This window comes from Trichomycterus rosablanca, chromosome 17 (assembly GCF_030014385.1).
Source record: "Trichomycterus rosablanca isolate fTriRos1 chromosome 17, fTriRos1.hap1, whole genome shotgun sequence".
NCBI lineage: Eukaryota > Metazoa > Chordata > Actinopteri > Siluriformes > Trichomycteridae > Trichomycterus > Trichomycterus rosablanca.
Window position 1 is genome coordinate 2,616,381 of NC_086004.1, and position 15,896 is coordinate 2,632,276.

General features: G+C 40.1%; 1 protein-coding gene across 6 annotated transcripts in view; it reads left to right on the forward strand.

The window, feature by feature from the left end:
* The window catches only part of ptprsa (protein tyrosine phosphatase receptor type Sa), a 265,829-nt gene that overhangs the window by 176,756 nt on the left and 73,177 nt on the right, over nt 1-15,896 (forward strand). For all 6 annotated transcript variants that reach the window (XM_063012370.1, XM_063012365.1, XM_063012368.1 and 3 more), the window contains 4 exons: nt 1,433-1,702; nt 2,615-3,196; nt 3,712-3,848; nt 4,949-5,093. In XM_063012370.1, coding sequence (XP_062868440.1) covers nt 1,433-1,702; nt 2,615-3,196; nt 3,712-3,848; nt 4,949-5,093 — 1,134 coding nt within the window. The remainder of the gene's footprint in view (nt 1-1,432; nt 1,703-2,614; nt 3,197-3,711; nt 3,849-4,948; nt 5,094-15,896) is intronic.

The following is a 15,896-nucleotide window of genomic DNA, read 5'->3' on the forward strand; positions in this document are numbered from 1 at the left end:
TAAAACACAAAGTTCTCCACCCGTAAATTCAAGAGTCTGTGAGTTCTAATCCCAACTAGCTTGTATTTCTGTCAATACGGTAGCAAAAACAATCTGATCCTCTTATAATTGTGTGATCCTTGAGGAACCTACAGCCCACAAAGGGGGATCTTTACACAAATAGCCCAAATTTAGGTTTCCAAGAACGAGCGATCCGGGCAGGTTCTACAAAGACTGTCTGAGATCCGTCAAACTCTCACCGAATCTTCTGTCGTCTGTTCACTGTCTGTGCCATCCTCACCCATCCAGACTCATGTGTGGCTCTCACAGCCCGTTACCTCTCAGGTTCTTCTTCGTTTCCACTGTAGACCACCTTGTTTTTGTTTTAATTTTCTTACTTTGGAGTCACAAGCAGATTTCTGATGTTGGTGAAGTCCTGCTGCTCCCGGCCGCGACTGCAATGCGACAGCGGTCCATTCAGTCCGAACGGCCGGGGACAAAAGAAAACTTTGTCAGATCTTCTCCTCCTCCTCCTCACTCTTCGTCCTTCTTTTCTCTTCTGTCTGTTGTTCTTCCCACGAGTCGTCCTTGTCCGGGCATGCAAGCAAACCTTCAGTTACATTCTTCTCTGCATTTTCTATCTCAGATCTCTGCTCTCAGTTCGGTTTCTCATTTTTTTTCTTGTTTATTTATCTTCTCTCTCTCTCTCTCTCTCTCTCTCTCTCTCTATTTCTGCATGATGTCTGTGAAAACGATAGCTGCATCTATCAATGGAACCGTGTCAGATCTTTAAAAGGCTTTGTCCACTTGATTTACCCTCGGTCACAAAAATCTGATTAAGGTTTCTCATCTTTGGTTCCCGGCAGAGCTCGTTCAGAAGAGCAACCCGCTCGCCGGATAAATGGTCTCGCTTCCCAGCGTAGGCAGATCAGAGCATCCGACACCATATTTTTTGGGTCCTCTCGCACCTATGTTGTTTTTTTTTTCCGTCAGAACAGCTGGAAAGTGCTTTTTCGGCGCTCTGCCGCTTCTTTTTCCCCTTCTCGTGTCCTTCTTAGATTTCACATCGCCTTCACGATGAGTTTGTTCAGAGAGGTTCAGGCTGAAAGATGAGAAACTCGTAATAGATTTTTGTGTAACTAAATGTGCTGTGATGGGTCAAATATTAGTCAATGGAACCTTGTTGCCATGAATTTGTTGCTTTAATGTCGATCTATATTGTCGGTGAAGCAGTTCTGTTAATTAATTTGACTTATTTTCATTTACCTGATTTTTAAGTTTAATTTTAGCGTTTTATTATTATAATTTGCCGTCCTCTCTTTAGACGACACGGTGCTCTAAAGAAGGACTCATTTTCATCGCCCTGTCTTGTCACCTCTCTCTCTTTTCTCTCTTCTCTCTGTCTCTGTTTTTGTTGTCCCTTTCGTTTCCGTTCCTCCTTGGACGTCCGCAGTCCGGCGCGTGCCCCCTCGTTTCTCCATCCTGCCCACCAATCACGAGATAATGCCGGGAGGCAGCATCAACATCACGTGCGTGGCCGTGGGCTCGCCCATGCCCTACGTCAAGTGGATGCTCAATTCGGAGGACCTGACGCCCGAGGACGACATGCCGGTCGGGAGGAACGTTCTGGAGCTCAACAGCGTCCGGGAGTCGGCCAACTACACCTGCGTGGCCATGAGCAGCCTGGGCATCATCGAGGCTATATCACAAGTCATCGTTAAGTGTGAGTCTCAGAGATGTACTCTTCATTTTCATTATTTTTCCATCTTTTTCTCTGCATGCTTTGTTAGCCCCCTTTCATGCTGTTCTTCAATGGTCAGGACCCCCACAGGACCACCACAGAGAAGATATTATTTAGGTGGTGGATCATTCTCAGCACTGCAGTGACACTGACATGGTGGTGGTGTGTTAGTGTGTGTTGTGCTGGTATGAGTGGATCAGACACAGCAGCGCTGCTGGAGTTTTTAAACACCTCACTGTCACTGCTGGACTGAGAATAGTCCACCAACCAAAATCATCCAGCCAACAGCGCCCCGTGGGCAGCGTCCTGCGACCACCGATGAAGGTCTAGAAGATGACCGACTCAAACAGCAGCAATAGATGAGCGATCGTCTCTGACTTTACATCTACAAGGTGGACCGACTAGTTAGTAGTGTCTAATAGAGTGGACAGTGAGGGTCTGATCCACTCGTACCAGCACAACACACACTAACACACCACCACCATGTCAGTGTCACTGCAGTGCTGAGAATGATCCACCACCTAAATAATACCTGCTCTGTGGTGGTCCTGTGGGGGTCCTGACCATTCTATATGGTAAGTGGAACTGATAAAATGGACAGTGAGTGTAGAAACAAGGAGGTGGTTTTAATGTTATGGCGGATCGGTGTATCTTTATGGGCTTAAAAACGATTCCGCTTTTCTTTGTTGATGTGATCAGCTTTGATCTGCCTGTTTTGGAGCGCTCACTTGACTGTGGACAGTGTTACTGGTGTTCCAGCAGCTTCATGTTTGTCTTAACTATAAACAACTTGTCAAAACGCTAAGCTTACTATTACTTTGTGTGTTTTTAATCAATTGCTGATAATAATGTATAGAATTAAGAAGGACATTTATTGTCTGCTTCCTCTTACAGCTCTGCCCAAGCCTCCAGGTACGCCCCTGGTTACCGAAACCACCGCCACCAGCATCACCATCACCTGGGACAGCGGCAACCCCGAGCCCGTCTCCTATTACATCATCCAGTACCGCGCCAAGATCCCAGACAGCAAGTTCGAGACCATGGACTCCATAACCACCACTCGCTACAGCATCGGCGGCCTGTCGCCCAACACCGAGTACGAGATCCGCGTATCGGCGGTGAACACCATCGGCCAGGGCCCGGCCAGCGAGCCGGTGGAGGCGAGGACCGGGGAGCAGGCTCCCGCCAGTCCGCCCAGGAACATTCAGGCCAGGATCATCTCCCACAGCACCATGATGGTACGCTGGGAGGAACCCGAGGAGCCGAACGGCCAGATCAAGGGCTACAGGGTCTACTACACCATGGACCCGTCTCGACCCATGAGCATGTGGCAGATCCACAACGTCCAGGACAGCCTGATGACCACAATCCAGAACCTGGTGGCATCTGAGACCTACACCATCCGCGTCCTGGCTTTCACTTCCGTCGGAGACGGACCGTTTTCGGAGTCAATTCACGTCAAAGTGCTGCAAGGAGGTTCGTTACCGTCGTAGTTTTATTGTTGGAGCTCGATTAGAGGCTTGGACAATGTGTAGATAAAAATTCTTATGAAGGGGTGTCAGCGCTCTGCCATTGGTTTGCTGGGCGCCCCCTAGCTGGCACAATTGGCAATGCCTTCAGCAGACAATAATTGGCCACTAAAGTCTGATGTGGGGGGAAACACTGGACTAAAAACAGTGTGGGGTCTTCCACCCTCAGACACAGCCAATCATGTCTGTGTAGAAGCTTGACCAGCCGAAAGCACCACTTGCTTGGCCACAAATTAAGGGCGTGGCCAAGCGAGGGTTCAACACTATAATAATGCCCACGGTTTAGGAATAAGAGGTCAAACAAGCTTATGGTCGGGTGTCCACATACTTTTGCCCATTTAGCAGTAATCTGGTGCATTTTGTGTATCATTAATTATCAATAGTGTTTTAGTATGTTCTCCACACCACCTTTGCTTGATTATTTGTACACTGTTGTGCTGTAACTCTGGTTCGATGTTACAGTCCCTGGACAGCCGTCCAAGTTCCAGATCGGCGAGGTGTCGGACACCAGCATCAAGCTGACCTGGGAGCCGGCGTTCGAGAACGAGGGCATCATCAGTTACGAGCTGCATTATAAAGAGGGAAGTCAGGGCACTCAGGTAACGTGCAAAACCTCCGAGACAATATAAATCATCAATCATGAACATTTATCATACAGCTAAACCAAAGAGTCCAAACTTAATTCCTTCCAGCTGCTCCTGTACATAGGGGGCGCCACCTGGTTTCCTCCCACAGTCCAAAGACGTGCAGTCAGGTTTATTGGAGCTATTTAAATTGCCCTGAGAGTGTGTGGGTGTGTGTGAGTGAATGATGGTGAATCAATGATAGATGGATTCATTATTATTAATTATATTTTTTATTATCATTATATTGTATTATATGTTTTATATTATTTAATATTACTATAATTCTAATCACTGCTTTTATTATTATTATTTGTTATTATTACATTTTTACTGTATTAGTGCTATATTATAGTAATTGCTATTATTATTATTAACTTTATTATTATTATTATCATCATTATTTACATTATAATTATATTGTAATTATCATTATTATTATTATTAATTTTATTATCATTATTATTATTATAATCAATACTATTATTATTATCATTGTTATCACTGTCATTATTATTTTTTATTATATTATTATAATTATATGATTATTAATATTATTATCATTATTATAAGTATTATTATCATTATTAGTATTATTTTTTTGTATTATTATATTATTATAATTATATTATTATTGTCATTATAATTATATTAATATTATCATTATTATTATTATCATTATAATTATATTATTATTATCATTATTATTAATATCGTTATTTTTATTATTATTTTAAATATTATTATCATTATTATTATATTATTGTTATTATCATTATTAATACTATTATTTTCATTATATTATTATTATATGGTTATATTATTACATTGTTATATTATTATTAATATTATTATTATTATTATTAATATTATTATTATTATTATCATTATTATTATAATAATTATTATTATTATATTGTTATATTATTATTATTATACTATTACATTGTTATATTATTATTAATATTATTATTATTATTATTATTATTATTTGTGCGTCTTGCTTCGTAAGAAAGCCAAAAATGTTAAAAGATGCTTTGTGTTTAATGTTTCACCTCCTGTTCCTTTACTAACAGGTAACAAAAACGTTCGGCCCGACTTCCTCCCACGTGGTGGAGGGTCTGCGAGCCAACACCGAGTACTTCTTCTCCCTGGCAGCCGTCTCTAACAAGGGCATCGGCGCATTCACCAACGAAATCTCTCAGAAGACGTTACAAGCCAGTACGTACCCCTTTTACTTCCTCCTGGCTTTCATGTTTTATAAACGGGACGAGGTTGTGTGAGGCGTTTTTATCTGCAGTATCGAGACCTGACTGTTTGTTCCAGACCAGACACAACAGACGACTCTGTGAGCGGTGTGTGTGTGTGTGTGTGTGTGTGTGTGTGTGTGTGTGTGTGTGTGTGTGTGTCCGACTCTAAAGTCCACAAATCCAGGGCGTTGTAAATGTCAAGAGCAAATGCTAACACTCTGTGTGTGTGTGTGTGTGTGTGTGTGTGTGTGTGTGTGTGTGGTGGCTATATGCAGGATTTTAGGGACACAGACTCAGTAAAAGCCTGTAAATCTGACCCTGCTATACGACGTGTTTTGACTGTTGAGCCCTCCAGGCTTTTATTGTTTTATTATTATTTATTATTGTGTGTAGGGTGACGGGACGAAGCCCCGCCGCCGCCACACTTTATCATTTTTATGGAATTAAGACGTGTGAGGGATTTTGGCTTAAAGGTTGGTGGGACTGACGTCTTACTAGGGTTCGAATTTTAGACGTTGGTCTAGGTGGACCTGAAGGGAGCGGCTGCATTTTAAATCGCATCATGTCGCACTAAATAATGCGTCTTATTAACGTACACATAAGTATTTGGCCAAAAGCATTTGGGCACCTGACCAAATGCTTTTAAAATAAAGTGACTTCTATGCAATCCTTTTTAGAAGGCCTCTCACAAGACTTTCAAGTGAGTCTGTGGGAATTTGTGTCTAGCTGACAGCATCTGTATGATGTTCCGGTTCGTTCAGCCTGCTATTATATAATAAATTCATTCATTAGAAGGGAAGGGGTGTCCCAATACTTTTGTCCATATCGTGTAGGATACTATAAGCTTGAGCTGCCCGTCTTTAGTGTAGAACATTGCTGTGGGAATTTGTGCCCAGCTGACAGCATAAGTATGATCTTAGTCAAATAGATCTCAGTTGATGTTCCGATTCGTTCAGGCTGCTAAAATATATTCAATTCAGTAATTAGAAGGATGGGGTGTCCCAGTACTTTTGTCCATATGTGCTGCCCACTCTCAGTGTAGAACAGTGCTGTGGGAATTTGGGAGTCTGTACAGTCGACAATAGTTCCCACCTACATTTAAGCCAAATTCTCTGCAAATCCTGTCGATTTCTGTTCCGTTTCTACGTCTGTGACTGATTGCTGTGTTCTGACTTCACCTTAATCACTTTTTCTAACAGGCTGGTTCTACGTTCCCCTAATTTCCCGTCCTGTATTAACACCATGTGACTGTAATGCTGCTGGGATTTGTGTCCAGGGTGCGGATTCGGATTGTTTAGTTTAATGGATTCCTTGCATCTTAATGAAGGTTGTCGTCACTGTTTTTTTTCTTTCGTCCTTCTCTGTCTCAGCTTGTACTTGGGTTAAATATGAACTCGAGATCCGGCTCTTTTTTTTCTGATTATGGCACGTATTTATTTGCACGAAATGTCACCGACTCCGGCGCGTGCCATGGCTTTCCACTGCGTCTGCTCTCTCTCGCGCGGCTGGCATCCATCCTGCGCATCGGGGGCATCTGTGAATTATTCAAACCCTCCGAGCTAAAAATATAAACTCGCTCCCTGATGCCCAGGTGATCATGTATTCAACCGCTTCTGTAGAGTGTACACAACTACCACGGACTAGAATTTCAACGTTTCCCGACGCTGAGGAAAGAACAGACAGCTGAGTGAATGAGAATTGTGACTTTATTTTGCAGACGTCTGGAGCTGAGATTTATGTTGCAGAACCAGCGTGTAGGAATCACAATGTAAGCAGGGTGCAGGCATCAGATTTTATCTAACACTTTACTGTGCCATAAAAAGAAGCAGCGCAGCTCACAGTGTTAGTTTTTACACATTATTAACTTTTTATTATTATCATTTTATTCTTCATGCTTGCTGAGGGTAATTAGTTCACTTACAGCCAAATTGACCAAGCATTACAAATCATGTAAAGCACCTAAAACATCAAATATTTAATTTAATTAACGTTTTTGGTATTTTATAAGTAATTAATATTAATTCAAAGGTTAAATAAATCAAATTATACCAACTGTGCACAAATATTTGCAGAAAAAAGTCGTATTTAAGTGTCCGTCAACACATGGAGCTGAGCCAGGGGTGTCCAAACTTTTGCAGCTGCCCTGGGTCACTGTAAACCCGGTTCTTCCAGTTAACACTGGGCAGGAATCCATTCCAGGGCCTCAGATCTTCAGGCTTTAGAACTTTTGTGGCCCTTAGTGCTGTGTTCTTGTATATTTTCACACCCCCTAGAGAAAAACCTCGATGTTTCGGACATTCGCATTTTACAGACCAGTGCTTCCCCCCGTTTAGTCCGTTAAATCGAGGTTCCTCTGTATTTTTGTATTGACTGATTTATCCTTCTCAGGGTCACAGGGCCAGGCTGAACAAAAAAACACAGGGTGCAAGGCAGGGATACCCAGGGCTTCATCCATCCCAATTAGCCTGACTGCACGTCTTTGGACTTGTAGGAGAACATGCAAACTAAACACAGATGGGACCCTGGGAATCAAAGTCAGGCCCATTTTCTGGGATGTAACGACACCACCCAGCGCGCCACCGTGCCGCGATCCCGATTTAACTTTCGTTTTAATGTGAAAGAGGTTTTTATTAACACCAATTTGTACCTGTGAGGGAATTTCTGAGAGGATAAAAGATGCAGAATTAAATATGTCCTTAAATTAGGAGCTGAAATAAGAGAAATATTTTTAGATTTAATCTGTTGGGTAGAGAGGCGTCCTGTTCTTTCCTCAGTACTGGAAATGTCGCGTCGTCTTTTATTGAAATTACAGAAAATGATTTATAAGGGTTTTTTATTATTAATATGCACATAATTGTGTCAGATTTTTGATTTGCCGGTGACTAATTCAATCGAATGTCTTTGATATGATCAAAGAGAGATGACCGAGGAAAGCCATGACCGCGCCCGTTTTAACACGTTTTCAGTTCTCAGACAGCAAGACTGTCTGTGTTGTTGTGTGGGTGTGGGTGGGTCTGTGCGGGTGTGGGTGGGTCTATGTGGGTGGGTCTGTGTGGGTGAAGGTGGGTCTGTGTGGGTGGGTCTGTGCGGGTGGAGGTGGGTGTGGGTGGGTCTGTGCGGGTGAAGGTGGGTCTGTGTGGGTGGCTTTCTGTGAGTGGGTCTGTGCGGGTGGGCCTGTGTGGGTGGGTCTGTGCGGGTGAAGGTGGGTGTGGGTGGGTCTGTGCCTGTGTGTGTGGGTCTGTGCGGGTGGGTCTGTGCGGGTGTGGGTGAGTCTGTGTGAGTGAAGGTGGGTGTGGGTGGGTCTGTGTTGGTGGGTCTGTGCGGGTGTGTGTGAGTCTGTCTGTGTGAGTGAAGGTGGGTCTGTGTGGGTGGGTCTGTGCGGGTGTGGGTCTGCATGTCGCACCTCTCACCTGCTTGACAGCGTCGTGGAGAAGATCCTGCTAACACTTTCCCTCTCCTGACTAACCTGTGTACATCCAGCGCCCCCTGTCTGTCTGTCTGTCTGTGTCTCACGTGTCTGTGTTTGTTTTGTAACGTGAGCTGCGTGTAAATGTAAACGTACACGTCGATCTACATGTGGTGTTTGACGTTCCCGGCTTTTTTATCCCTTTGAAAACCTTGGGAGTGATTTTTTATCTTCGATTTTTATTTATTTATTTATTTATTTTACATCTGAGACACGTACGGTTCACGTCACAACAGAAGACAGCTTGCAGTGAGTCCCTTTGCCCTCCACTGGGTTTTTCTTTTCTTCATGACTTTGGTCACAGCAGTCAGCCGACATGATCAGCCCACACACCCCCCACCACCTTCCCACAATTCCTCAGCAGCACAGCATGTAGCATTCCCAAAGAAAATCCATTAAACTAAAGGTGAGAGTAAGTATCTCTGGGGGTGCTGGGGGAGGATTTTAGCCTCCTGCTTGGGACCGTGGTGCTCCTGAGCTCCATCATGTGTTTTTAGAGAAAAACCTGAAATAAAGAAAGCCGAATAAAGCAACAAAACACATCCAAAATACACAAACTTATTTATTAGTTTATTAGTGTTGGTTCCTCAGAGGTAAGTGCTTGCTGGTTGAAAGAAGTCCAAGTCTGCCACTGCTTTTTACAATAACACATGTCAAATGATCTAATTATTCTGCACTGTGATTGATTCTGGCCCATGAGCCGATTGGACGTAGCTTGTTAAAATCCCTCAATATAAAAAGAAAAAGAATGACATCATGACCAGACTGTTAAAAACCTCTCAGAACTTTATATCCGGTTCATAGTTTACTAGATGTCCACCAAATCAGTTTCTAATCATCATTGTGGACGATCTCTAGAGCTTAGTAGTAGTAAAAAAACAGTAGTGCCCTGATCACCAAGATTACAATAAAAATTTATGTTTTTTATCATTTGAACAAGATTTAAGCATTTAAAAAAAAATAATTATATATATATATATATTAATAATGTTTTGATTAACCACAGATTTAATTAGACTGGTTTGGCTTCTAAGGACTCACAATTCAGGACAAATTATTTATCAAAAATTTTAACCTGACTTACAAAATAAATAAAGCAAAAAAACTAATTCCTGCTTGAGTTCTCATGAAGCATGATTAATAATTATTGATTAATTTTAACAAACCTAAAACAACAAAAACACATTTTTGCTAAAGAGAATTAAAAATTAAGCAATACAATAAAAATGAAAATGAAAATAAGTATTTTTAATGAGTTAAAAGATGCTTGGCTTCCAGGCTTTGAATGTCAGCAGTAACATCAGCCAGTCAGGCGTCTCCACAGACATTATTGGCCGAACAGCCTGATCGTTGTGAGGTGCGCTTGTCAGTGCCGGTCCCAAGCCCTGATAAAAATGAGGAGGGTTGCAGCAGGAAGGACATAAAGGATAAAATACAGCAGCAGTGAAAAGAAAAAGAAAAAATACGTTCATATAGTATATATTAAAATATATTATAATGTATTCAAGCAATATATAGAAGTTATATATACAATTATATATTAAAATAGTGGAAATGAGTTGCTTTTGAAAAGGAAAAAATGTAGTAAAAAGTACTTGATAATTATTATTTTAGCTCCTTATGCAAATTCATTGATGCACCATGTTCACTGTGTATTCACACATTCATACATTCAGTTTCAGTCTGAATTTTTATTTCCTTATTTCAAAGTAAAAAATGTATATAAACAAGAAATTTCTTAAAGGCTTTAAATATGAAAGGAAAATTGCTAAAATCTAAGAGAAATAGTGCAACACTTATGACGTAGAAAGCATATTAAACACTAAAGGAAATAAAAGAATAAAACATCATTGAAGAGACCAAAGTAATCGCAACAAGAGCTTTAAACTTCTGTACGCTGATTTGAACTGCTCACCTGTCGCAGGTTAAGATCCCCTCGGTTTAAACCTTAATCAGTCGAATCAGTTTTGAGTCGTGCAGTTTGGCAACTTGGACGTCTTGAGAAAAGCATCGAGGCAGAATAAAGCTGGTTCATTGTTTCTTTCTGTGCTGTATAAAGTTTACAGACTGTGAATACGAGTCCACTGAGTGTCTGCAGGATCACACCAGCCTACAGTCATAAACCAACGCCCCTACTTACGGCCCGGGAGTACTCTTTCACCCCCATACGTTCTCTAAATTCAATTTAATTGTGTATATTAATATCGTATACTGTTAATAAGAGCTGCTTGCGTGTTGGTAATGAGGGTTAGAGAGATAGACACTCCCGGGCTGGTTAAATGGGTGGCTTGGGCCTCTTTAAGATGTTCCTGCCTTTTCTTGGCTGTTTATATAATAATAATCAGTTCAGACCTGCTCACTGAGGGTCCACAACCTGACGTCCAGAGACCCGGTCAGTCTCGTTTTGGTTATAATGGTTACGTCATAGTAAATGTGGTTCCGCCTACAGCCGCCTGGGTCGCCACTGCAATTATAATAACCAGTCCTAAATCTGCCGTGTTCAGCCGAACAAGCATTTTAGCCTCCCACCTCCAGTAACTGCAGCAGGATATTAAATCTACCAAAATGAGCCAGTTCGTCAGTGTCCATTAGGATTCATTTCTTAATTAGGGCAAAAGAATGATAGTTATGGGGAAAATATCATCCCACATCCTGCAAAATACTCTCAAATATGATAAATATTACATGAGCATAGGTTAAAACTACTATACTATAGTAGTAATAGGCTCAGGATATAGAACTGCAGTTATGTGCCCAAGATCAGGATGTAGAAACCAGAGCTAGAGCGATGTGTACACGACATTTATTCAGTTTGGGGCTCCTGTCAGGACCACAAAACACGACTGAGCCGACGTTCTGTGGAGTAATTACTAATTTACAGCTCTGCACGGGGAAAATAGCCCACAGCATGAAGAGTGGACCTCTGATGGGCAGGAAAACATTAAAAGCCTTAAAATGGGGTCAGTGGGCAGCAGGGTCGAGAACCCCTGGTACACTGAGAAATATATTTAGTAATATATTAAATTGTCATAAAAAATCTGCCTGCAATTTGTTCGGGTGGTCCAGCAGTAAAACACGCCGGCCCACCAGCGCTGACATCTCGAGCACACGGGTTATATAGTTTGAATCTATAGTTATATAGTTCGAATATGTAGTTATATATTTGTATAGTTTGAATCTATAGGTATATAGTTACATAGTTCGAATTTATAATTATGTAGTTACATAGTTCAAATCTATAGTTATATAGTTACATAGTTCAGATCTATAGTTATATAGTTACATAATTCGAACCTATAGTTATATAGTTCGAATCTATAGTTATATAGTTCGAATATGTAGTTATATAGTCACATAGTTTGAATCTACATAATTCGAACCTATATTTATATAGTTTGAATCTATAGTTATATAGTTCAAATCTGTAGTTATATATTTGCATAGTTCGAATCTATAATTATATAGGTACATAGTTCAGATCTATAGTTATATAGTTACATAATTCGAACCTATAGTTATATAGTTCAAATCTGTGGTTATATAGTTATATTGTTTGAATCTATAGTTATATATTTGTATAGTTTAAATCTATAGGTATATAGTTACATAATTCAAATCTATAGTTATATAGTGTGAATCTGTAGTTATATAGTTCAAATCTGTAGTTATATAGTCACATAGTTCGAATCTATAGTTATATAGTTCAAATCTATAGTTATATAGTTACATAGTTCAGATCTATAGTTATATAGTTACATAATTCGAACCTATAGTTATATAGTTCAAATCTGTGGTTATATAGTTATATTGTTTGAATCTATAGTTATATATTTGTATAGTTTAAATCTATAGGTATATAGTTACATAATTCAAATCTATAGTTATATAGTGTGAATCTGTAGTTATATAGTTCAAATCTGTAGTTATATAGTCACATAGTTCGAATCTATAGTTATATAGTTCAAATCTATAGTTATATAGTTATATTGTTCAATATATAGTTATATAGTTCAAATCTATAGTTATATAGTTCAAATCTGTAGTTATATAGTCACATAGTTCGAATCTATAGTTACATAGTTCAAATCTATAGTTATATAGTTATATTGTTCAATATATAGTTATATAGTTCAAATCTATAGTTATATAGGTACATAGTTCAGATCTATAGTTATATAGTTACATAATTCGAACCTATAGTTATATAGTTCAAATCTGTGGTTATATAGTTATATTGTTTGAATCTATAGTTATATATTTGTATAGTTTAAATCTATAGGTATATAGTTACATAATTCAAATCTATAGTTATATAGTGTGAATCTGTAGTTATATAGTTCAAATCTGTAGTTATATAGTCACATAGTTCGAATCTATAGTTATATAGTTCAAATCTATAGTTATATAGTTACATAGTTCAGATCTATAGTTATATAGTTACATAATTCGAACCTATAGTTATATAGTTCAAATCTGTGGTTATATAGTTATATTGTTTGAATCTATAGTTATATATTTGTATAGTTTAAATCTATAGGTATATAGTTACATAATTCAAATCTATAGTTATATAGTGTGAATCTGTAGTTATATAGTTCAAATCTGTAGTTATATAGTCACATAGTTCGAATCTATAGTTATATAGTTCAAATCTATAGTTATATAGTTATATTGTTCAATATATAGTTATATAGTTCGAATCTATAGTTACATAGTTCAAATCTATAGTTATATAGTTATATTGTTCAATATATAGTTATATAGTTCAAATCTATAGTTATATAGTTCAAATCTGTAGTTAAATAGTCACATAATTCAAATCTATAGTTATATAGTGCAAATCTGTTGTTATATAGTTCGAATCTGTGGTTATATAGTTATTTAGTTCAAATCTATAGTTACATAATTAGAATCTGTAGTTATATAATTCGAGGCTATAGCTATATACTTCAGATCTTAGCTCTGCTAACGGCGAGCCGGGCACCAGCATGGACGTGACTTGGTGCGTGACTCTCCGTGCACAATACGGATCTCCATACTCAGTCAGGGTTTACAGCAGTACAGGCGGAAATACAACTCGAGACGTTAGATTGGGAGGAAAACTGGGGAAAGATGCATGTATGTGTTTTTATGGCTGCACCACTGACCTACAGTTCAAACTGATTATTATTAATATCAACAATAATACTCTTAAGTTGAGTTCATCTTTACAGGCAGCTGGGTCCCCGTCCGAAAATAAAAACCCTTTCCTGCCCCAAAACTGAGAAGTGTACAATTAATTCTGACGTGTGAAGAGGTTGAAGAGAAAAGGAAATCCAGTAGACGCTAAACTATAAACCCATTAGAGATGAACAGACGTGAATAGAACGTTTATATAACGTTAGATCCGTTAGAGGATAACGGAACGAGCGCAGCGCTGAGTCCAATCGGCTTGACGTGAATATTCCATCGGCTTCAGCTTCAACTCTGCTAATGTTAGGCCTGACCTGATCTGTCTGTGATGCAGGAGACACCAATAAACATCCAGATGGAGATAATAAATAAATAAATAAATAAATAAATAAATAAAAAGCAGTATAACAATAACTGTGTTTGGAGGATCTTGGTAAGGAAGGAGCTACAAATTCTGGCGGCGTCTCCGTTCCAGGCGTGTGGACCCTCGGTCTGATTAAAGCATTACAGAGTACGCTAAAGTCCTAGCTAAAGCACAGGGCCGATTCTCCCCCTCCGCCGTGGTTTCACCGAGACCCATCTGACATTTCGAAGAGGGGGGGAGTCGGTACCCGCCAGCTCGGGGAACGTGGTTTCCTCAGAGCCGGGTGCTTGTGGTAAGAAAGTCTGTTTAAAAATGTGTTTGATGGAAGCCAGGTACGTATGCTGGAGAGAAAGAACGAACGTTTCTGCTCTTAATGCTCTTTATTTTAAGTTTTCAGCTTCTCATGTTTCTCCTGAGTTGACGTTTTGGATCCTTGTGTGTGTCGAGTCGTTTATTTTGCTCTGGGTTGCTTTCAGTAATCCCTCACTCAGTTCAGAATTAATTTCAGCTTCTTCTTTTTGTTGTCACAAAAGGTGTTTGTTGTTCTGTTCACAATTCCAATCATGTCTTCTTTTGATTTGTTTTCCACAAAACGCTCGTATGGTTCGCTTTGGTTTGTCGTTCGGGTTAGCTGCGTCGTATTTGTGCAGAATTACGTTTTAAAATCAGACGGATCACTTTTACACACCAGACATCAAACACGGCGTGTAATAATTACCATGAATTTATCCTTTATCCATTAAAATTGTAATAAACCACAGAAATCAGATTACATTTACATTTTCGGCATTTAACAGACGCTTATTAATCCAAAGCGACTTACAGTAGTGTGAAAGTGTACAGTCTGAGCAGTTGAGGGTTAAGGGCCTTGCTCAAGGGCCCAACAGCTGATTACTAGTTCAGTACCTTACAAATCGGCTACAAATGCCCACAGTTTCCTTTATTGATCCCTATGGGGAACATTCAAGTGTTAAAGCAGCACAGCGTAAGAACAGTAATTTGGGGACAGTTGTAGCCCAGTGGTTAATCTGCTGGACTAGTAATCGAAAGGACACTGGTTCAAGCCCCACCACTGCCAGGTTGCTGCTGTTTTTTTTATATATATTTTCTTTATGCATTTTCTCCCCTTTTTAGCGCGTCCAATTGCCCCATTCCATCATGCTTCCTCTCCACCAATGCGATCCCCGCTCTGATCGAGGAGAACAAAGCTAACCCACGCCCCCTCCGACACGTGGGCAGCAGCCGTATGCATCTTATCACCTACACTTTGACGAGTGCAGTGCAGCTCAGCGTTGTGTACGGAGAGACACACCCTGAGAGCACTCTTTTTTCATCTCTGTGCAGGCGCCATCAATCAGCCCAGAGGTCGTAATTGCACCAGTCATGAGAGAGAGAGCCCCCATCCGGCTTAGTCCCGCCCATATCTGAACAACAGGCCAATCGTTGTTCATGTGGCCGCTCAGCCTCAGCCGGCAAAGCAGAGATTCGATTCGATACGATGTATTCGAGATCCCAGCTCTGGTTCCAGCGTGTGTTTTTACCGCTGCTCCACCTGAGCGGCCCCGGTTGCCGCTGTTAACCCTCAATTACACCTGTTAGCGATTGTCATGGCTGAAACACATGAATGAAATCAGGTCGTTAGGGTCTGCACGGACGTGATTGGCAAACGTTTCGAAATGTGACGCTGTAACAGCCTAGGTACTGGGAGGTCCCATGCACAGATAAAATAAGTGGAAAAATTCATAGGAGCACTAACATTTTAATTTAAAAAA